Here is a 24,505-nt window from a genome sequence, read left to right as displayed (position 1 = left end):
TGTGGTCACAATCTGTTAGGTGCATGCATACCACTTGGCAAAAATGCTGTGAAGATTTCCACACCCCCTAAACTCCAGATATACATTTGAAGTTGACTTCTGTGATATCTTAGAAATTAAGACTTCGGTTTGAACTGTAGTACTTACCTGAAGTTGATCTTGATGAAGCCTCATAGGGCCAAACTGCACATCTGTAACTGGTGTCTAGAAAATATAAAAGGGGATGTTATTAGCACATACATGCCTAGGGAAGGAGCAAAAATAGCTCTGTTAGAGATGACTTATTGACTACTGCTGCACAGATATGTTACTACCATTATGATGGTTTTGTTCTGCTTTTGTAAATGTATATGCTGAGCTGTGTTAACACCATTACAAATCAAGTCAGTTCTTACTGTTATATTTTAAAAAGAATGGATTAGTCATGAAAGTTTTGTAGACAGACTGTTGGTATTTGGTTTTTTGTAACCTCTGTATGACACAAGCTGCTCTGCAAAATACAAAAGCACTTTAAAAATTGTTTAAAAAAAAAAGAAAAAAAAAAAACAAAAAACCAATGACCTGTAAAGAACATTAAACCTACAGAAGAAAGGCAAAAAAACGTTACTCTTAGAATTTCGTATGTCATAGATGCTGACGAGTGATACAAAACCACACAAATGTGGTAGCCCCACAGATAGTGTGCTGCGTTCCCTCCTTCCCAGCCAGCCCCCCTGGGGCAGGCACCAGAACCCAGATATTTGTGTTGATGCCGCATGCACTCAGCAGGCAGCTTGGCTTTGAGAACCCCTGTAAAATGCTGCTGTGGCATGGCATGCTTTGTGTGCGCAGTGATTTCCGCACTAGATTCTGTTCAAGTAACTCCAGCCAGCAGCTTAGCTCCGTGTGCAAGAACTGCGCCGGGATCCTTCCTCCTCACGTGTCACTGGAAGTGATGGAGGCGAATGGCCCAGGTGCTGCTCATGGCAGCTGGCTCTGATACAATTAATCATTGGGTACCACTGGCTGGAGTGCAGGCTTCAGCATGAACTACTCTTCCTCAACGTGAGAAAGATATAAATATAGAGGAGACTAGTAGAGGTAGAGGTTAGAGTCTTTGGGATTTCCCATTTGGCAAGTAACTGTGTGTTCGTGTGCTTAAGTAGTCCTCATCTCTTATCTCTGAAATGAAAACTAGAAATCAGGGGTAACGATGCTCGTGATTCCAAAAGGGCAGCAGTGTCCAGCCAATGGAGCTGGAGTTGCACAGACTCTTCAAAGATACTGGAGCAAAAAAGCAGAAGATTGCTGTGGGTAACACAGTAAATGGAAAACATCTCCAGATTCTCATGTACAAAGAAAAGATCTCTTGAGTACAAAGGTGTCATTTTTACATTGTTGTTTTTCAAAGTAAAACCACACTTGAAGATCAGATTTATTGCTTTGCACTCTAGAACGTTTCCAATAAGTAATTTTAGAGAAACCTCACCACATCCCACAGAAAAATCTTTTTGAATTACATGCTCTATTCTTTCTTTGACCTCACTGCTCCATTGCTCAGCCCTCGAAGTTTCTCATGTGTGATTTTATTTATTTATCAACTTGGAAATCATCAGGGTAACATAAAATGAGCAAGAAACACGAATCATGGAAAAATGGCAACGCAGCGCTTACAGAAATGGAGCCAGGGTTTGCTGTGTTATTTCAGAGGGCTCCAAAAAGCCGACATTAAAATGATGTGGGTGGGCTTCAGGTTTACTCTCAGTCATCCTGAATTTGAGTGGCTTAGTTTAAATATTCTGGTCAATTTTTCTAATTTTAAGACCCCAAATCTCTCTTCCATAGGAAAAAATCAAACTGCTTTATCCTCCCTTGAGGCCCATCATCTACTTTTTCCAAATGTGCACCAGAAAACAGCAAATAGTTCTGCTGACAGTGCACGGAGCAGAAGGGGCTCCAGCCCCTTTCGCAAGGGCTTTGCAGGCCCTGCAGCACTGATGGCAGTGACTCCTCGCTCTTGTTCAGCGGGATCAGCAGGCATGCCCGAAGGATACAGAGGAGGTGTATCTATTGAATAAGAGATGCCTTTCTACAGTCATTTCTCTGGCTGTAACCACACTCCAAATTAAATTTTGCACTATTTATTTTGCTCTCCAGCTGCCAGCATAAAGCAGCAAGTGTTACTGGTTCCACCGGGAGCTGCAGGGCACAGACTCGGAGCTGAGCTCTGCAGTTTGGGCTCTCTGAAGCCCGTGTCTCAGGGCAGCACTCCCTCACACTCAGTCCCAACGCAGACCAAGCTCCATGAAGTTATGCTACAAGCTTTATCCTGCAGGGAGTTCAGAGAGCCTGGAAAATGCTTTTATGCCAGCAACCTGTGGCATTCTGACACTGAAAATACCCATGTAAGCACCACTGAAGCTTAAGTTACAGGCACTGCCCAAATGAGAAGCTGTCATTACACGTTAACTGCCTGTCCTGGGCAGAAGAAAAACCCCGCTCTGCATCTCCGCTACAAAACGTTGGTGAGCCCCAGTTAATTCTCAATCCCGTTGAAATCTGTTCAATCACTTGATTAGTCATTTAAGCTCTTTTTCTGCTGCTGATAGCACTGAGAAGCAACGTGCTGATTAAGTGCTGTGTCAGAAACCAAGGCTGCAGGAAGGGTGAGCTGAAACTGAACTGTGGGTGAATGAAATAAGCTTTACAAACACAAGCGGACAACAAAACCAAGCCCAGCCAAGGCTCACACATACTGTAACAGCACAAACACATCCTTATTCACTCACACGTTTTGCTAATTTCCTACTGGAAAAAGAACCAACCCCAGCCTGCTCTAAATGCTTGCACACAGGAACTGCGGCCATCCCATGTTCTCTGACCCACTGCCTGTTGTAGCCGCTAAATTGAAAACACTGTGACTGCTGATAGAAACACTTCATGTTTCCCATGTCCAGAGATAAGTGAATGTTTGGTAAATAAAAACAACTGAAATAAATACAGACCCAAACAACTGTGACGGATCTGATTAAAGTACAACAAACTCAGCGCTGACCTGAAATAACCTGGTAAAGAGCCATTCCTCACATTTCACCAGGACAAAATCGACAGGAATGGTCTGTTCGTGCTGGCTGCTGTTTTGGGTTTTTTTTCTTCCTACAGCTAGAAGAACCTTATAGCGTTTGCCCAGTGAATAAATATAGTAAGAACTGAAGGGTGGACATAAAGCCAGCTCGGTCCACACACTCCCTATGGCGACAAACTGCCTGGTTGGAGCATGGGACACATCAAAGCAGCCCGCATTCCGCAGGTCTCCGTTTGCTAGAGGTCTCACATCTTGGCTCCCTCCACAGTGCCTCTCCTACCATTACCAATTGGAGAGGAGAGCAAACTAAAAGGCAGTGTCAGCCCCCCGAGCCCTCTGGCCATTAACTCCCATGCAGTCCTCCCACTATGGTGCGGCAAACGCATTTATTTTTCAGGGCTATGTTCTTAGGTCACTTCTTTCGTGAAGTTTTTGTGGGATGTTTTAAAGCAGAGCCTTGGGCTGCCTGAGGCAACCAGCTGCCATCCAGGTTTAGAAAGCAAGCAATGAGAAATGGTTAGCAGTTTGATACCAGACAATCGCCCATTCAAATGAAGACTTCAGCCCTAACGCTCTGATTCGTTATTTTACAACAAAGATAACTACAGTGATATAAGAATTCATCACTGGGCTCGCTGGGCTACTGTCAGAAAAATTCATCATTTTACACACAACAGTATTTTAACACATCATAAAAATGTGTTTTATTTAGTTTTAAAATGTATACTTAGGTTTTGTCCACGCACTTGGTACATGAAGATTTGACTCACTGCAGAAAGAACCAAACACCAAAACATGCTCAGAACATTAGGACCATTAGAATACTCAACATTCAGATTATGCTAAGAAAAACAAAGGAAAAATTTTACAAAGGAAAAAGCATCTCTTTCCTTAACCTGCTGGGCTAAGCATAGATTTATCACCCCAGAGAATGAAAGCTCAGACTCACAGGTTTAGATCATACCTTGTACTGTAACTGTTTTGGGATCCATTAATGGCAGAATATTGAATTCTACATGCTAACATCGGCTTTCAAAAACCTCAGCCAAACACTAGTGGATGCTGGAAGGCAAAAGGTATCCCACTGGCTAACAGACCAATTCCACAAAGAGAATAACCTAATAAAGTGGGAGTCTGGCCTCACAGAGTTACTCCTTTGACCATTTGGAGGCACAGAACAGGAGGGAATAAAGCACCTAAGGTCACCTGCCTTTGCTCGACAGATTCAAGGACAGAGGCAAGCCAGGCTCTTAAAGACCTAAAGCTCTACTGAGCCAGTTTATTTTTTGCTGAAATATGGAGTTCTGGAAGGCAGCTAACGCTTACAAAAACTGCTGTTCAACCCGGATGAAACTTGTTAATTTCATTCCTTGATACTTTTTTCTATTTTTGTGTCATAAAAAATGTAGACAAATGTCACAGACTCGATAATTTAAATAACATAGCATTCTGACTCAATGCAATTTGTGCTTATAAAATCTAGCATTTAATCTAAATCCAGTTCCCACTGATGCATCTCTGTCAACAAAACAATATGGAGTTAGATCTGTATTTCAAGGTCTGAAGATCAGCTGAGGTTCTGGTTTGATATCTTTTTTTTTTTTTTTTAATTTGTTTTCATTATTACATTAATTCCTATAAGAATCATTTATGATGATGCCATATGATGATACAACAGCCAATGCAAGTGAATACATACCCTCCCGTTCTCCATTTCTGAAGTTTTAGTAACAGTTTTGAATCAGTTTTACGTAAGTCAGTTCTTGGGAACCAAGCTCTGGCCTCTGATTCACATCATTAGGAACACAGAATTTGGAGAGCTTGCAGTTTCTGTGAGAAGTTCTATAGAGCACAGTGAGTTGCCTCTTGAGCAAGGCTGCTAAGTGTACCAGCCATGGGACCCATGCACTTATTCCTGAGCTCCTAATGACGCCTTCAACTATGTACATTGCTGTATTCCGGATCTAATTCCCATCTGCATTTCATCAGGATTAGTCCAATGCAATAAGTAAAGCTAAATTAGAACAGAACTGGAGTAATACTGTTATGAAATCGGGCTTGCTGCCTTCTAGCACACTTTAGACACAATCGAGAACTCATTTTGCACCTTCTGTAAAATGTCCCCCTATTTGTAATGAGAAATTACTGTTATCGTGTTGCAAGCATGACATTATCAGAGGTGAATCATTTCATTATTTTGGAAAAAAAAAAAATGCTGTCCCAAAGGGACTTTTATAATTATCTGCAATGTGGTAAGGCCTGGGTGGCTTCTGGCCCAGACCAGCAGCCCACTGCGGTCAACTTTGTACAGTTACAGAACAGAAGTCAGTAACCTCTACCATTGTTAAAGGTCAGAACTTCCACACATAATACACCAACATCTCTGGGGACTCCTTCAGCTCTTAATACGATATTTAAATGATAAATGTCATTAACACCTAGCATGCCTACAGCACAATCACACAGATCTCAAACTCGCAGAGGCAGCGAATCATTGCTCATGAATCCACGCGACGTTTTCTATCCAAAGAGAATGCTGTTGAATGGAAACCAGTTCTCATATCAGCAGATATTCAAGTCCAGCAAGTAGCATTTGCTGCAACACCTCCCTGATCCAGGGATCCTTTAGAAATCTGCATGATGTACACAAGCACACCGGGCTTGAAATATCATCTATTTGTTTTTATTTTGCATTGAATGGGAAAAACGTGAATCGAATGCTCTACAGCAACTCTAGAAGTGTGAATACCCTTAACATGATGTTGTCCATCATCATCACTTTTTAAATGTTTTTATGACCAACCAGTACTGAGTTTAAAATGCCCTACACCTTCACCACCTTAAAATCTGAGCTGGCTCACTGGGGTCTCCCCTCCTGCGACTGGAAGCTTTCCTGGAACATCTCCGTAGAGGCTACATACACACAGACCTCGGCTGGAGGCTGCGGGCTCTCCCCCGTTGGATCCCTGGAATGCTCACTCAACTATAGCCAAATATTTCTGTGTGGTGAGGACATGCTGTAAAGCATTTGTAGTTATATCCTGCGCTAAAGAGAAAAACAGCAGCTTAAATTATCTGGCTTGTACTTTAGAAGAATTTTTTAAACCCTATAATAATGGTTTTCTATACATAGGTTGCACAAATGCATGCCTTTATCACGGCAAAAAAAGTAGTAAGAACATTTTCAGCTTTTCAAAGCTAAACGTGGTTCTTAAGCATTCATCTTTTTGGAAAGTCCAGTTTAAGAATGTGCAAAATGCAGAAACTGAATTGCTTCAGACAAAAAGAGAGGGTATCTTCAGGGTATTAGGAACTTACTTTGTTTTATTTCTTTTAAACAAAATTTAAGTGTCGGCTTTAAGATTGGGCACTTCAGAGGGGAATTACCATCTAAAATCAGAGACCCACAGTATTTTGAGGTATGCTGGGGTTTGCAACCAAATAAATCCAGCGTTGGCTTTCCCAACATCTTCGTCTAACTCCAAAAGAACTCATCCCTCCTGCTGCCTCAGGTGTATGAACGTTGCAGGCCAGCTGCAGCATCAGTACTTCCCGTCCCCCAGTTGCGTGGACACTTCCTTACAAATACTGCATTCTTCTGGCCCAGAGGGAAATTCTTGCTGCCTGCACTTTCACAGTTGAGCTGCACAGCACTCTGGGAGACTTAAATACGGCACAGTAGTTCTATTGTTTAATAATATTGAAGCCGCTTGCTCTCTTGTGATTCTGCAGAAGCCAAAAGATCCCAGAGTGCAGCAATAAGCACTAATCTGTTTTATATTTGCCGACCAGCTCTCTTCCTTCTAGTGGCTCCGACTTGTTAGTTTTATTTTAGAGATTATTACAGACATATCCGGATACAATAGATCTCCATCACTGTCACCGTAAGCTTTATTTTTTGCTTTATGCATACGGATTTCTGTGGCATTTTCATTGAGCCATCTGGATTTGAATAGGCTCAGTACCTAAAAGGAAATTCCAGTCCATTAGGAAGATTTCCAAATACTGTTTATTTGTGTCAAACCAAATTTTCATGCCTTGATCTACCAACGCTTTAATTGCCACAAACAGACCAAGCAAAGCAAGAAAGGGCAGCACAAAATAGCATGAACCTGCCAGTGGGTCTGTTAGGTTTTCTAGAAGATCTTTATTGCATCCTGAGCTTCCCTTCATTAAGGAACAAATTTGCTCTTCCTATTGCCATTAACAACTCATCGTTCATGCTGTCATGGCGGAAGCCTGAACCCTTGGCAAATACACAGTCAGAACAACACAACTTTAGAAAAAGAGTGCAGGTAAATGACGTGTGGAACAGGCTGACAGCACAGCCTGCCTCCTGGGAACCCCTGTGTTCCCAGCTGTACAACCTAGAAAATTGTACAAGAAAAAATCTTTGTATAAATCTCCTTCCTCACTGAAAGGCAAACCTGAAGCATCACACTGTGGGGAAGGACAGCTCAGGCTCTACTGACCATAATAATTCTTTCTATCGGCTGCCATCCACTACCATGAGAGAATACAGACCAGCACAGTGAAATGTTCAATAGCGACAGCAAACATTTCAGGACTTTTGTTTACTGAGTGCAACTGCCTGTTAATAATTGAGAAAAGCAAAAACAATGTTTTTGGCATTCAAACCTTTTATAAATGGAAAACATTATCTCCAATACATCACAGAAAACTTGAGATTACAGGCATATTCGAGACATCCTTTAAACTACCTACTAGGAAATTCATAGCACTGTGTCCTCTCTTTTGCTCTCCAGCATTCATTTTACTTGTTCGTCCCAGTGACCGCTCCAACAGGATAACTCCAGGTTTTATCATAGGGAAGAAAACGGACAAATGGATTTAGGAGCATCGGGATCCCTCCTTTCTGACCACTCAGAACTTCACTAGCAGGGGAACCAGCGGCTGCTTTCCTCTCACACAGATGCCTCTTCATGTCGGAGGACCTACCGGGGAGCCTGAAACCCGACACAGGCCTGGTGCTCGCGCCTGGGTCAGGAACGCACTGCGCTTCTGCCAGCCCACAGCGCTCCTGAAATATCACATTACACGCGCTGTAGATGGGATCGCTCTTTTTTTTTTTCCTTACGTACAGTAGAACCTTTTTACAGTTATACCAATCCCCCTAAACTTTGCATGTCTTTAGTAAAGTGGATTTTTTTCATTATAATCAGAATTCCAATTAGGTTTGCAGCAAAACCACTTTTCACTTTAGCTCTCTTGGTGAAGAGAATTTCACTCTATCTGAATTTGTGGTAGGCACACTCCAGCACTCTCTTTTATTTAAATTTAACTCAAAACATTACTTAAAGAATTTAACTGTATTACTGTGTTTGCTAAAAAATAATCACAGCTCCAGCTCTCCGCGTACCAAAGAGCTGCTGATGTGCCAAGCATGACACCGCTAGCATAAAAATGAGTTAGCACGGAGCATGACTTTCCCTCTAGACATGCCGAAGCAACCACTACGTTACCACCTGCCAGTAAAGTTTCACAGTCCGAAACTGGGAACCAAGCTCTCAGCGGAGTGGCTCCCTTTTAATCAACAGCCCTTAAAGCAGCCACTGTGGTCGTTAATGGAGAAACAAATCCAGCTGGGTATCTAACGTCCAACAAGGCAAAATCCTGCCCACTGTGAAGATCGCTGACTACACAACAGTCTGGATGTACTCTTTCCACATCTAAGGTTCATATTTCTCAAAGTACAAGAGCCATTCATTACTGAGCAGATAGTAATGTGCAGATGTTGAATAGCCTCATATAAATTCTATCTTCTATTTAACCCTGAGATTTCCAGTGATAAAATCACCGACACTTAGCACAGAGCTCGTGGTGGTTAAGGGCTGCACCTGATCAAGCAGACCCAGCCCTTCAAGTGCTCTTAGGCCAGCCAGTTTAAAATGGTGCTCCCCTTCCCTATAGCATGGGTAGGATGTCTGGAATCGGTTTTTCCAGAAGCTATATCAGTCTCCTCCACTTACAGGTCACCATACCCCACCACGGGCCCACAAACTGTTAGGAAGAGCCATGTGCCACTGAGCTCCAGGTGGCATCACCTACTGGCTTCCCCATTCTGTTCGTGCAATAAAGATGAAGCAGGACAAGGAGCCACATGGAAGAAAGAGGTCCCAGCTGTTATACACTAAAATGGTGTCAACCTATGCAAAACAAGGTGATTAGTTGCAAGGAAAATTGGCATCTGTCCAGAATTGATCTCCCGTGAGATATAAACTCTGGCACCTGACAAGACGGAAACTCATTTCATCTGTTTTGCAACTAACTACCCAAACTATGTTGCCCTCCTGGATATGCTTTCTCGCTCTCCTGACTTTTCTATGAATGGATGCAGCGGGCCTAGGCCTTCTGGTGTAAGTGAGAAAGCTCCACGCCAAAGCACAAACAAGGGAGAAGAGACATTAAAGCCCTGTCTGGCAACACCATTAACAAGTTCACAGTCACCATTTCCTTCTTCCTCCCCTACACCAAGTGTTTCTTCCCAGACAGTGATCCAGACTGCTGATAGCTCTGGCTGGGAGCTTTTACCAGAAATTTTAGCAGGAAATGTTCGTTTGTGAGCCCTGGTGTCCTCCCTCGGGGCAGAGAGACGCTGCATCTGCACAGCCCTATTGCGGACCACAGAGCTGCTCCGAGCCGCCTGCAGCACGCTGCAGGAACGTCCATGGCTCCAGCAGAGCTGAGTGCTGCACCAACTGCATGCATTTGTTTTCTTTGTCCTTTTCCTCCCAGTGGTGAAATACTACAAGGTCACTTGGAAAATTAGAAAAAAAAAAAACACCCTAGATACTCATTGAAGGATAATGTAGATCAGATTCTTGGAAAGTTTTTTTACTTAGATCACTTGATTTCTTTTTCATCCTCTATGAACTTTGAAAGTAAGGCTGTAATTACTATAAGCGCAGGAGAGAGCCGTGCTCTTGATGAGGAAAGCCTTTATCAATCATGAGATGTGTCATTTGATTTGTTTTATGTGTTTGTGTGTTCCTCTGAGCCGGGACGAATGGCCTTACCGCATTCATATTGGTGTGGTTAGCAGATTTTTCTGCATCTCTTTCGTCCTTATCCTCCAAAGACACAACAAATGGTGTATTGCTAAATGTTGAACTTTGCAATTTTCGTGCTGCATTGCGACAGTAATGTATTTTGACTAACTGCATGAGCCACTAGCATGTAGAGCCACGAAACACCGAAGGTCTGCATTTTTTTCTTCACTGCTTAATTTGAAGCATTATGTTGTACTCTGGATGACTTCAGAATATAGTACGAGGTGCATAATTTAATCCAGTTATATCTGTAATCTAATTTTGCTAAGAACATTCAAATGTCTTTCAACAAAACAAACCCTCTCTAGAACAGCAGCAAAATATTAGAGGTGGCATCAAACCACTGCCCCATTAGACATAAATTGCTCACAGCATGTTCTCCACAAAGCAGAGTAACAAAATTTGCAGGCCGTAATATGAGGCTCTACCCAGAAATACTTTCCAGATGAAGTAAGCATGATTTGCGGTGGTTGTGTGACACAGTCAACAATTTTCTGCTATTGGATGGGAGATGATCTAGTGCATTTGGAGCTCTGAGTCTGCCCTGTCTCCCTGTGCACCCCCTTTTCTCAGTCGTGTGCCAGGAAAGCTGACCAGGATGCCAGTACAGATGGGAGCTCCACGGCTGCTGCTGTGGGTGCTCTTTCCTCTCCACACAGCCAACAGTGAATGCAGAATGAATGACCACAGAGTGAATGACCACCTGCAAATTGCTTTTGTCAAGTAAATCTAACGGACACAAGTGCATGATACTTCAGCATCACGTCTCCTCTTTATTTTACAGTGCTAAGCCCTGTCACTCTTACCTGCGTACTCTTTGAGCAGTAAGGCATCTTCTACATTTAAATCAGTTAGGACTGATTTTTTTTTATTTTCTTTTACAATAGAAATGTGTCTATGCTAGGAATAATTTTTCTGATGCTGCAGACATGGAATTATGGGTGTTTCTACTCATATTCCACATACCACCTTCCTACTTCGGCAGAGCTTTAGGACATGATTTCATAGCATTTATAACAACTTAATAGTTAAACTGATGATTTTGCATTGCAGTTCTGCTTTGTACGTTTAACCTATTCTGTTACATTTTTTAAAACATTTACATGGCATATAGGACTTCCAGGACTACCATTAGACTGGCTGGCTATTTTTTCTAGAAAGAATTCAGTTATAGCCTTTGAAGCAGCACTATTCAAGGTAATGTTTCCCATGTAAGAAGCAGCTTTTCACATAGTCTGTAGCAAGAAACACCTTCTGATAAGTATAGAACTTTTTTTCTTTTTTTGCAGTACACAATAGCATATTTTCTTCCTGAAACATTCTATTATTTCCAGCATTTCTGCCATACAAGTTCATTTTTATTTTTCATTTAGTTACTATCGCAGTGCCTATCAATTGCTTTCTTCACACAGTTCTCCCAGTCTCACCTGGAACTCTCCCAGCTTCATCTGGATGGAAAATTGGAGTCCCCATGACTGCAAGCCACAGGCAGAGGTGAGTGTTCATTTCTCTCCCTGCTCTGACCTCTACCATGAGGCTGAACAACCGGAGCCCCAGGCTGATTCCATCAGCACTCCAGGAGTCAGAGACAAACATCTGGAATTTATTTGTTAGAAGTAAAATAAATGACATGTTTTCAGGAGTTCTAGCTTGCACCTGTACTTCTAAATCTCCTCCATGAGGGCAAGTTCTAAACAAATGTAATCAGGAGCAGGAGGCAGCAGCTCTCCTAGGGGCCGGCTGAGGGCCCAGGAGGGACGGGGCGCTTCGAGCATCCCAACTTCAGCCAAAGCTGCAAAGGGGAAGGGAAGTGAGGAGCCCCGGGAGGAACTGGAGAGGTCAGGGCTGCAAACAAGGTCGTGATGGGGGGGCAAAGGTCAAAATAATCAAACACCCCGCTGTCACCTGATGGGAGGAGGGCACGAGGGTACAGGATGAACCTCTGAAAATATGCAGAGGAGGGAACAGGGAATACACAGAGAGGAAGAAGGGCAGCAGAGAAACAAAGAGAGAGAAGGCCCTGCCAATTGTTTGGATGAAGGTTACCTCTGCCTAGGCACCGCGCTCATTGTCTGCAGCCGTCTCCTTTCCTGCGGCTTTCCTGAGCCTCCCTGAGCACAGACAGAGCTTGTTCCAAAGCGGAAGGTGACTGATGTGCTCCTGTGCTATGGGCAGGTCCACACGAGGACCAGATCAACTTCTTTATTTTCACTTGTGTGGTGTGCAAGGTTTTCATTGCAAGGGTTTAACAGCCTGGAGCAAAAGCTGGCCGCATCTCATCCCACTTGGCCTGGCAGGCTGTCCTGGAGAGAGCTCCCGTTTAGGGATTGGTGCGATCTTAGTGAGACAATACCACTGCAAATGGAACCAAAGCCCTGGGTACGCAAAGCAAACTCAGACCAGTACCCGCAGCTGGGCACTGCAACCAGCTCATTTCTCTGCACACTGACTGCAGGCCCCGCTGGTGAAGCAGGACGCTGGAAGCATAGGATCACTGGATTATGTAGGAACCAGGTATGGTCCCTTCTGACCATAAATACACACAGATGGAAACATAATGTTTCCATTGCTTTGTTTGTTTAGATTGTTTTTTTTTTTTACATAAAAGTCTTCAGAAGATTCCTTACAAGATCTGCTTTCATTAAGTGATCCGCTGCTCTCAGCCATGCACACAAGCTGTTTGGGCAAAATAAAATTAAGATTTGGAGATGGGGTGATGCTAAGCTGGGGAAACCACCTGCAGCGTGACAGACCTACAGAAGAGCTAGTGAAATGCAAGCACCATCACGTGCATCGTGTGCCCTATTTTTCAAAGGCCATTTATTCCTTCCAATAGGTGCTTCCTCTTGCTGTGCGTGACAGGAGGCTAGCTGGGTAATGCTGTCAGTATGATCGAGTAAAGCTGCCCAAAACATTGCCTGGAAGAATGGTTGAACTAAGGTCTGCTTTGCTCATCACCAGTTCTTGTCCAAGGGGAAGTTAATAACCCTGTGCCACTGGCCAAAACACAAGCAAACCAAAAAAGTAAGGGGATCAGGCCCCTGGCAGAGTGTCAGCACCCCTGATCTCAGCCAGCTAGCATTAGAGGGCTGCTGCAAACCTTGCTGGCAGCTCTCTGTCCCAGTGTGACAGCATGAGCAGCAGCTTCAGGCTCAACAGTTTGCAGAATGCTTGACAAGATCTGGGTGGAGGTGGTTTCATACACATCGCACAACACCAAATTACAAACCTTTCAAATTATAAACCTGGCTGCCTCAGGAAGCAACCTACTGATACCATTCTGCAAGAGAAACATATTCACAAAAAAATCAAATAAAAAATCCAAATATCATTTAGAAAAATCACTGAAACAAACGTGGATTTTTATCACAGCTCAACATTTAAACTGTCAGCTTTATCCTCACAATAAGCAGGCAGCTCTCATTTACAACTGAACACCTACTTTATTTATTTAGCTATGCTGCATTTAACCTTACATCCTGTCTGCTGGGTGCATCCGGCTCCACCGCTCTCCATGCTGCAAAGCCTTAGCATAAGGTGGGGGAGCTACTTTCCACAAGCCAAAAAACAGGAAATTTGATGACATTGTTCAGTGAGCAGACGTCAGCAGAGAGTGATACAAAAGAGTAAACAACTTCCTAGCAGCAGCAGACAAATGGGCCGGAACTACTGGAATCCTGTGATGTCTGGTGTGTTTTGCATGAAAATCACAGTCTCAATGAAATAGAGAGCGATCTCCATTTGATGCAAATTGGAGCTGCTCCCTGGAAATCCAGGAACTGCACTAATTTGGTCTGTGTGAGATCTGATCCCAAATCTTTACCTTTGTGATCATGAAAACATCATTTTTAAGAATTCACGTGGTTAACATTCTGAATATTTTCTAAATATTCTCATTATTTTAGAACAAAAAAAGCTGATGTGAATAGAAAGGATTAATTTGTGTGAATATACGGACAGCAGTATCAGAAATGCAGGTGCCATTTCATTATGATCACACCACCATCAGTCTTTCATATAGAACAATAACAACATACATTTTTATATATTCTTGTTAAAGCACTTTGATATGAAGCAAGCTCAACACCCCACCCATGGATGGAGGAGCAGGCGTGACATCTCCTTTTTGTATTTCAGCATTTGTTTTGTGAAATCTCCTCTCATATTTTCAGCTATGGGCAAATGTCAAACCTGATCCAAAAAAATAACCTCTCAGCTGGGTATACAGTGACTCAAAGCCAGGTTACAGCCAGCAGAAAGGAAACGCAGGGGAAGGCATTTTTCTCTAACTGAACGTCATTCTGCCCATCTCTGCCCAATTTTATGATCCCTTAACTGTGAAGAGTAATATTTGACCACTGACCACAAACACAGAGCTCCACTATTGCATCCCAAGCAACTGTATCAAGAAAAATGATATCCTCCAGAAAAAAACCTCATCCCTACTCAGCTACTGCAAAGAGCCCACTGAGGCACATCGTTTTTCAGCTTTTCATGCTGCCATTAAGCTGCTCCTTTCAAAGGGATGTAGTGTATCAAGTCCTAGGCTAAACAAGTTCTTGAGGAGCTCAGGACAAACAGACCAGGACGCTGCTTGGGAAAATTTGGGGATCTCACCAAAAGATGTTTCCCTGAGAGGATGCAATCCAGTAAGTACAGTCTCAGGACACTCCTCCTATCCAGGTAACCCTCACTGCCAAAATCTAAGCAGAACAGCCTCCAATGATTAAAATCAGCAGCTACATTTAGAGCTGTCCACTCTCAACAAGAGAGAGAGATGGAAAAAGCCATATGCTTTTCAGTGCTCCCCACCAAATTCTCTCCTCTCCTTAGAGAGGTGAAATGTAAAATGCAGTCCTGGGGAGGAGGACACACCAAGAACCATGTCAGCGCTGCAGTCAAATGACAAGGCTAACACACAGGGCCAGAGCTGTCTGTAACACAGCTCTAGTGACCTGAGCAGACTTAGTTCTTCCAAAACACCAGCAAGTGGCCATAGGCTAACAAATGGCTAGAAAGAAAAAAAAATAAAAAGACAACCAACTGCTTCTCATTCCTCACTCTACTCACATCAGGATTTTCCTGGTTTCAATTAATTTGTGCTTTCAGCAGAGCTAAAACTAATTTGCAATGAGTGTTTTGCTTGAGTAAGGAACAAGGGGAGATTCTATCCCCTCAGACTTGACATGAGTAAACATGGGCGTGCAGCACAGAGATGCAGGTAGGCAGAACATGGCTGGCTCAGGCCAGCAGTGAGGGTGCTGCAAGCACACCTAAGTCACTTCCAGCAAATACTGCAGGTGCAAGCTGCTGGTAGTGACGGAATGGGAGCTATCAAGGAGCTTATGCTGGCTCACAGCTTACGTTAGTACCTCCGACAACACAGTAAGTCCTAACCAGAGAAGGTACACTGCGTGTCTGTGCATCACGTGGCATCTGATGCTGCTCCCGTCATGCTGAGGCCTCAGCTGCCCTGCTCAGCTGATAACAAGGGTGCTAACTCACAGACCCTGAGCTGCTTAGGCTGCACTGGGGCCAGGAACAAACCCCACCACGCACTCATTTTGTGCAATGCAGTGTGTAGCTTGCAGAGATTGCTCCTGGGATCTGTGACAGAAAGCTCTGGAGGTGGCTTGGTCTTCTCAGCAGTGGACACAGATCTGCCTAGGCATGGAACCGGGGCACCACATCCTCTGCAGGCAGACAGGGCTGATTGTTTGCAACCCTCCTCTAACTCTGGTTACAAGAAGGTTAAAAATATATGACTGGCCAACACTTCCAAGAATAAACAAATCAGCCTGGAGGAATGCCAAAGTATTTATCAGAGAATGACATTCACTTGGGTGTGACAACAAAGTGAAAAAGTTAACACCTTATCTGAAGGCCGGGTTTCTGCAAAGCCTGCCGGGATGAAAACACTGTTTCACCACAGCTCCCTTTCCGTATTTTCATTCCATTGCAGCTTACAGCTAATGCACAGATGGGGACAGCCACCTGGCCCTGACCTGCAGCGACAGCAGTGACGGTGCTGTGACAGGACTGAGCGAAGCTCCACGGCCATACAGCCTCTCGTCTGCACACCACACTTACTTAGGGCCTTCCATTGTGAAGCTCTGATTTATGTCACCAGAGGTGAACGCGGTGACCAAAGTCAGACAGCACGCGGCTCCGAATAGAAATGGAAGTACGGAACGCTATTGTGTGCGAGCACAGGAACGGCACTGCGTAGGAAGGGTGGGTGGCCACGCCGGCCATCTGCTGATGGAGCCCTCGAGGGGCTGCCGAAAAGGCACCAGCCTCTGCGGGCCCTCCCTTCCCCTTCCCAGCACGAGGCCCTCAGCAGGTACAACACAGGACACAAAGCGCTCTCCCGCCCTCCCTGCAGCGCCGCACCACGGAGGCTGACCCTGCAGGCAGGCCGCCAGCTCCTGGCCTTTCCCGTGCAGCTAAACAGAGACTCCTCTGACCTTCTGCGTCTGGAATGTTCACTGCTATCACCTACATTCAATTGAATTTTTACACAAAAGTTTGTTTCATGGATGCATGTTCTGGAGCTGCGCTTCTGCAGCGCGATGTAACGGCACTTTCTGAGCAGCTCAAACGAGCAATAAAAACCTAGGCGAGGTTTATGGAAGAGTTAACCTGGAGGCCACTAGCTACAGCATTTCCCATTTTTTACACCTATTTTGAGTCACTTTACACGAAATTACAAACAGACTAAACTGGAGCGTTTTCTGATAGAAAAAGAGAGCTTGTCAGGAAAAAACGAGAGCTCCGAGGGCTGGATGCACCTACCACTCACCATCCACAAAGGGGAATGTGTTTCTTACGGGCGCCCTGCACAGTGCTAAGCTTTGTTTCTGCACAGATTTTGACATATGGCCGAAGTCAGACCTTAAATTAGAATATTCCTCTTTGAATTGAGAAATGATCTTTCTGTGCAAATGAATGGTGTATTCAGTGTGAATAAAGCTTCTGCTATTGCACAGTTCATCTTATCTACTGATGTCATTTCCTTACTTGCTTCTGTAATATTAATAATCACCATATAGCCAGAGAGGTCATATACTAGGAATGTATACTTTAACATTATTTGACATTGCGGAAGAGTTTGAACAAAAAAATCAATGTTTCTGGCTAGATGGATGCATGGAATGACTTGCACGGAGATGACGTTACGTCGCTTCAAGGTGGGGAAAAAGAAACCTGTGCTTAGGGAAAGAGACCCCAGATCACAAGAGAAATGCAAGAGTTGAACACAGAAAGGAAAATCAAGATAAGCAATGAAGCTAACCTTCACTAAAAAGTAGAAAACGTCCGTAAATGATGTAATCATGTTCATGTAACCAAAGGATCACAAAAAAATCACAAAGATCTGATACATGGGTCCCCACACCATGGGGAGATAATGAGTGTATTTTGAAAACGAAGTTTTTGTTAAAAAAGAGAACCAAGATATCCTTCAGTGTCTTTGATTCACAAAAGCACTTCGTGTCACCATGTAGAATTATGCATGAAGCGTTTCCCTTCTTGAAGAAATGATAATTACTCTATTACAAAGCAAATGTTTCTACATGGAAAATTTAAAAACCATATGAAATGCTATGTAAAGAATGTAAAGTTAAGGTGGTCTTTCACACAGGCTCTCTGCCCTTTCACACACCAGAAATCATTCTTTTAAGTATTTCAGAGTTCAGAAACAGTATTCTGGGAGAGATCCAAACACCGCTGTGACAAGGTTTTTATAAACCAAGCAATTCTGGACAGAATTTTCTTCCTAACAGTAGTTTGGCTGTGCATTCTGCCCAGAACACATTATTTTCTCTTCACCAGTGAGTAGCAACGTTACCAGATCTAGCATCTCTTTAGGGGATCTCATAATATTTGCTCTTTTCCTCAAAGCCCAAGTGCCAGCTCCTGAGGCCATGTAGCTGTATGAGATTACCAGCTTTCCTGGCAAAAACATTACTTCTACCCTCTTGCAGATGCAGGAAAAAAAAACCTACCTTGAATTTCTTGAATCCTAAAAATTCAAACATCAGAATGTAAGGAAAGAAATAAAAGCACACTTTGGTTCTAAAATAAATTCATTTCCCAAGCCCAGTACACATTTTTTTTTTTACCAGAATAGCGATTTTTTAATTCTCTGGAGTTGGCAGTACCACACCAGTGCAGCAGAAATGGGTCACAACTGCTGTAGGACTTTGATCTGAGCAAGACAGGCATTAAGCACTCAGCAAAACAGGGTAAAAGGGCAAGGATCGGCTCAATTAAGTCTTGCTCCTGAAGCCAGACCTCAATCAATATTCAGATGGCTGTTTTCAGTAGCCAGTTCCCAAGTACAGGGTTGCCTCTTCTAAGGGAGACAAGAATCAGGAAACCCAGCACTGGAATTAGCACACGGTCTGATAGCCCAGGAAAGACACAAGTAGCCTGGGCTAACATGCAGCACAAAGGCCAAAGGTGAGAGCTGCTGCTTCTACTGCATGCCCTGCTACAGCAGCAAGCACAGAACCAGGTAAGCCAGCACAGCACAAATGGCAGCCAGAGCCAGGAGGCAGCCCTCAGCAGCCAGACCCAATTTCTAGGTCGTGCCTGGAGAACACAGATACTGACTTCCACGGGAGCTCTTTGCTAAAAAAAGGCAGCCCTGCATCTCCACGAGGAAGGGACTGTCCTCACGGCAACTTGAGAGTGCCTACTTGCCTCTTAGTAAAATCCAGAGAATGTTTAAGTTCATGCCTGATTGCTTTGCTGAATCATGGCTTGGAGTTGTATACAAAGAAGCCTATAATATGCATTCATTTTCAGTGTGACAACCTAGACATTATACAAATTATATGAATTACATCTTGTTCTTAGGATTGCGCTTGGACTGATTTTGTCAGTCCCCAAAGAGAATTTCACTGGATGTTTATTACAACAGCTGGGATTAACTATGCGCTCTAGTAAAGACACTAGAAATGCTAGCAGGAGGTAACTGTGTAACTACATTTCTCATAGACTTTTCAGAATGAAATACAAATCTCAGTGCTTACTGACATCTCCAGAGTGCATAAACTCATAAAAGAAGTTTTCAGAGGTCTATAAAAGGAAAGAGAAAAGCTTATTGGAAAACAACAAACTGGCCACACTTATCTTACTTAGTTTGAATGAGACTCTGGCAGATCAGAAAGAATAAAGGAAACAGTTGTGTAATGCCTAATGACTGCTCAGAATGGAAAAATGCTTCTTCTATTATCTTGGCTTGTTATAAGGGAATGGGTTAGAGTACACAGCTTGCTTAAATAGGAAATTACGGCCATGATCAACTAAGACTTTTAAAAGTTGTGTGCACACATTGTACAGTATCAGGTTAGCTTTGAATCGTGTTGAAAATAGAGTAATTTCTATTTGATAGGAAGTTGTGGGTTTGACTTCATATCAAAAAAAAAGGCAAAAAATTGGGTATCAAACTTCCCTGCAACTAAGCCAAGGAAGACACAGCAAATATTCTCACGAGACTAGGCAATAAATGCAGCAGCATCTCCTTGATACTGGTAAATCCATACCCTGTCTCTTTGTTCTCTGACTCTCCATACACTAACCAACAAAGCAGTGCAGCAGTGGTTGTGTTCCCAGAGATGCAACACGAACAAGCCATGAACATTGTCCCAGCCCAAACATGCACAGCTCTAGCAGTCCTCAGGCTGAGCTGCACCAGCAGGAAACTATGCTCTAGTCCATAAAAAGAGGCTTTGAGCTTTTAGAAACAATATGTTAGTCTTCCCATTGTGACGTTATGCCATATGTCACACATGCCAGGCATTAACGTCAGGCTGACACATTCCGGGATTTCTACAGCCGCGTGCCAAGAAAAGCACCTCCATTGCTTTTAGTCTTGAATTTTGCCTGTTTGGATAATTTAACTTGAACTCCACATCTTGTGAGGCAAACATAACTCCAACGCGCTCACAGCTCATGGTTGTTACTGCTCCCCAACCAGAATAAAATCACATTGGCGAGGATGAGCACCGCTAGCAGTATAACTGACCCAGGTGGGGACCTGACCCTTTTTACACAGTTACTTAGGAAGCTGCATTTTCCACAGCTGCACCCGTTTGAAGCTCGTATCTTTCAATGCCAGCAGCCTTCTAGATGTTACAGCACCAAACAATCAAGCATCCCAAATAGGTGACATTAAAGTCCCATTCCTTGCAAATAAGAAAAGCATCAATGGCAATGCACAGACTGAGCACAGATCTCATCAGCTGTTTACACTCGATGTCTATCAAGTCACTGGTCATTATTACACCATGTTTGCAATTATTAATCCAAGGCCTCAAATTCATTTAAATACAGATTACTGATTTTGATACTTTAGCTCCTGCTGCACAGATCCTTACTCTTTTAGAAGTCTGAAGGAAGCAAGTATCCAGATTTGCAATTTGATTTATGCTTAAACTATGTCTGAGGAGATCAATTCTGAGTGCAAACGTAACAATAAACGTTCACCCTTAACCCTGCATTCACTTCAGCACTGTGAATAGATCCAAACAAGCAGCCAATAAATAACCCGCTGCACATCCAGATCTTTGGGTAAACACAACCAGCTGCCCTGCCCTGAGCTCCTCTGAGCTGTACAGACCCACACCAGCAAGAGGCCACATTCAGAACAGCATTTCCAGGGTCTGTGTGAGTGAACTCTTTTCCTTTTAATCTTTTCACATGACTTAGCAATTACATTTCTGAAGTCCCGGGCTGCAGTTCCGCCAGGCCAAAACTAATTGCAGAGCCGTGCGGCAAAGCAGGGCCCCTGGGCTCACCCATTCAGTTGGGATGAATCCTGCAGCAATGCTGCCTGCCCTCCTGGAAGAAGCTGCTGGGAACTAGGACCTCTCAGGGAGTTAAAACAATGCGAGGAGCTACCTCTGAGCAACATCCTACAGATGGCAATTAATTCCAGTTTTGGGCCAGAACAGCTCACGCTCCAGGACAGACTGATAGCAATCAAGTCATCCAGCATTTTTCTAGACATCTTCTTGGGCCCCAGAACTTTGTCACAGGTAACAAAGGTCTAAGGTTGCTCTGGGGTTAATGCATCTCTTCCCAATTCAACATATTCTCCATCTGGACTTTGTTCCTGTGACAGATGAAAACCATCCCTTGATTTTGTTGTCTGTCCTCAGACAATAAAGAAATCTCACAAAGGGTCAAAATGTATCATCTCTGTTGCCAGCTAACAATTCCTTATTGCCATTACTCATTTATACTGTTTATGTTTTCCCATTGCCATGGTAACAACACAGCCCGCTACAAAGAGCCTGCATGAAATAAATCAATGGAGTCTGCAGACCTGAAGGCTGCTCGGTTAAACAACAGTTTGTTTGAGGGGGGTGCAAGGGGACAAAACCTGCTACATGTTTCCATTGGACAGATTTTTATCACTCATACACTGGTAACTAGCAAATGTAATGTCTAAAGAAAACGGGATAGTATAAAATCTAACAGGGAATGTAATACAAAGAGGAGGACTTGCATGTGTTGGTCGTGATTATTTATCATCATTGTAACATATTAATTAAATGTTATTACAGGAAACAACAGAAATTTGGCCTGTACACCAGTGGGTAGCCCATGAGGCACAGTCCTCGGTTCTTCCTTATACTTGTGTCCTTCATTCACACAAACAGCCTCGCTGCATGAGATGCAAGATTTGAGCAACCAAGTCCTTACATAACAAACACAGATTCGGGAAATAAATTATATTAATGGTGATCCGCAAAACGCTTTAAGGGGAACACATCTCAGGTGCCTCCACAGCTATACAAGGGGTTTAAGGATCACAGTCTTAGATAAGGAAACCTAAATCAAGCCTCTTTTTGCTGGATTTGGCTCCTTCTAACAACCTTCATTGCTGTTCATGCAATAGGAAAGCCTCAAGTGCCTTTGCAGCTTTTCTCTCCCACTGACTCCGCTACTCATGTTTATCTGCACTGCCCAAATATCCAAGAGCCCTTTTCACAGACTGGGACATGGTTGTGCTGTATGGGCAACATCTTACAGAGCAAATATAAGGCATGGAGCATACGAAGGAAACAGCACTGGCTGTAGCAGAAGGCAGCACTTGCAACAGACGGCAGACAGGCAGAGTTACTGGGTCCAGCATGGTTGCATCTGACCCTGCAGCCATCAGCAGCACTGCCAAGCTTTTCCAAACAGCAAACGAGCCCAAAGAACATCCAGTGACAGAAGGATCTGCATTTCCAATGGGCAAAGAGTCCTTCCACCCTGCCCTCTTCCTGCTTTCCCTGGGTAAGCGCAGGTACAAGCCCATATGCAAAATGAAGGTTGGAAGGATGCTCTCTATCAAAATGCTGGGGCAGAAAAAGAGCAATGAGAGAAAACATCTACTGAAGCCAAAGTAAAACCCTGTCACAAGAAGAAATAGGTATCAACTCACCATGAGTAAGCGTAGGCTTGAAATAAAGAGGATTAGAAACCCTCAGAAGAGGAAGGATCTGGAACAACCTTCTAATAGGAACAGGGAACGGCTGAAAAGTAATTAGCTTTGAGATGGTACAGGATGCATTTATGAAAGACATTTAATGCTGTGGCTGCCCATAATAGCAGAGGAGTGACCTCCATGACCCAGGTCATCCCTCCCACTCCAGTAATTGTCTATGTCCCCAGAACACAGAAAAGGCCAAAATCCTGTTTGTTCAAAGCCCCTCTGCTGATCTGCTTATTTTGACCTTAATCCACTGCTACACTAGCCAGTAGAATAGTGAGCAAGTGGAATGGGAAAAAACTGTTAATCTAAGAAAATGCATTAAGCAAAAATAGAATAAATCAGGATATCAAAATCAAAATGTGTTACTACTGAAGTTCAACTTTTTAAACTGCCATCTCCAACTCAAAGCATAAAAATGCAAAAGTGATTGGGGAATCAAATCTTCATGTTTTATGTTTGGCATTAAACAGGTCATAGAAAAAAAAATATTGACTTTGGCTCTTTAGGCCTCTAATACTTCAAGTATAATTACAACCATGCCTTGACCGAAAAGTAATCTCAAAAGTCAGCATGCGAATTTAGGGAGCTGAAAAAAAGCAACGGCTCAGCAGCACACAGAGCTCACCCCATAGAAAGGCAGAGGGCAGCCTGCACAGCCGCGTGTGACGTCGGGCTCGGGCTGCCTCCCATTTTGAGAGGCACAGGTAACAATCCCACGGCTTGTATACCAAAGGGCTGTAAATCCTCTGTTTATTTGCTCAGCTGTCCAGGCAGTGTGACCATGTTCTGCTGCTGGTCACACATGGCATCGCACAGCCGGTGACAGGCTGCGGGACCTGCTCCGGAACAGCAAGCAAACCTCAGTGGCTCTGAGCTCCCTGCCCGCGCGCTGATGGCGCAGCCTCACTCCACGTCTACTCGACTTGCCTTAGCGCTGCAACGACTGAAGACAGGATTCATCTTAATGAGAGGCTCCACCAAAATCAATGAATTTGGCATAAACTTTTCATCAAGAAAAGCGTAATTTATTTTTATTTTTTTTCCATTTGCAAGTTTTGTAATGCCCAGCCAAAAGTCAGCTTAGGTATTTCATGCAAAGCACCCAAACGACATTTCAAAGCTGAAACAGATTTCCATTGTCTTCAGTACAGTTGGTTTGCCCTGTGAGAATGGGAAAACTCAGCACCTGTGTGAATCTGACTGAAGTACTGCTGGGTAAAAAAATTAATTCTGAAGCTCCTCTTCAAAATCCCCTCATCCATCTTGCAGTCAAGGCCACATGGAAGCCTTATTCTCCCTTAGAATTTCATTCAAAGCACCTCGCTGCAGAGGCTGAGGAGCACCCAGCTCTGAAAGTCAAGATCCCAGTGGAGGTCTGCTCATTCCCTCCCAGCTACAGCAGCAGAAGGTACTGCTGCTCTCCTCCCCATTTCAGGCATTTGTGTTTTATCAGCTAAGGAGAAGCTGGGCTGAGTCTTGGCAGCGAAGCAAGAGACTTCCAAGGACTTCCTGACGTGAAAACATTTGTAACTTCCAGTCAGTAAAAGTCTTGTCAGGGATGGGGCAGCGTAAGGTCTTTGAAAGACATAGTTATAAAACTTCTCCATCTGCACCTAGAGTTCATGTGCTCTTTTCTGATAGCTGCTAATTGGTTCAATATCTGAACCATAAAGCAGTTAAGATTACAATCTATTTGGCCTATTTTACTTTCAAAGACATTTTTCTTAATGCACTGCTATAGTGAACTGGCACACGGTATTCAGTGCAAATGCATGCACACAGCAGTATACACCTTTCCCACAAGCAAGAAGGTTTTACATTGCAGTTATCACGGTGTAAATGATCATAAGTTTCCAGGAAAGAGACACATTGAGCCCA

The 24,505-nt window shown here is 43.6% G+C and overlaps 1 protein-coding gene across 5 annotated transcripts in view; it reads right to left on the bottom strand.

The window, feature by feature from the left end:
* Positions 1-24,505, bottom strand: part of PDE8A (phosphodiesterase 8A) — a 142,800-nt gene that overhangs the window by 35,298 nt on the left and 82,997 nt on the right. For all 5 annotated transcript variants that reach the window (XM_021407665.1, XM_021407664.1, XM_021407661.1 and 2 more), the window contains one exon: positions 148-204. In XM_021407665.1, coding sequence (XP_021263340.1) covers positions 148-204 — 57 coding nt within the window. The remainder of the gene's footprint in view (positions 1-147; positions 205-24,505) is intronic.

Source organism: Numida meleagris, chromosome 9 (genome assembly GCF_002078875.1).
Source record: "Numida meleagris isolate 19003 breed g44 Domestic line chromosome 9, NumMel1.0, whole genome shotgun sequence".
Taxonomy (NCBI): domain Eukaryota; kingdom Metazoa; phylum Chordata; class Aves; order Galliformes; family Numididae; genus Numida; species Numida meleagris.
Note: the sequence above shows the minus strand (reverse complement) of the source record. Positions and strands in the feature narration are given on the sequence as shown.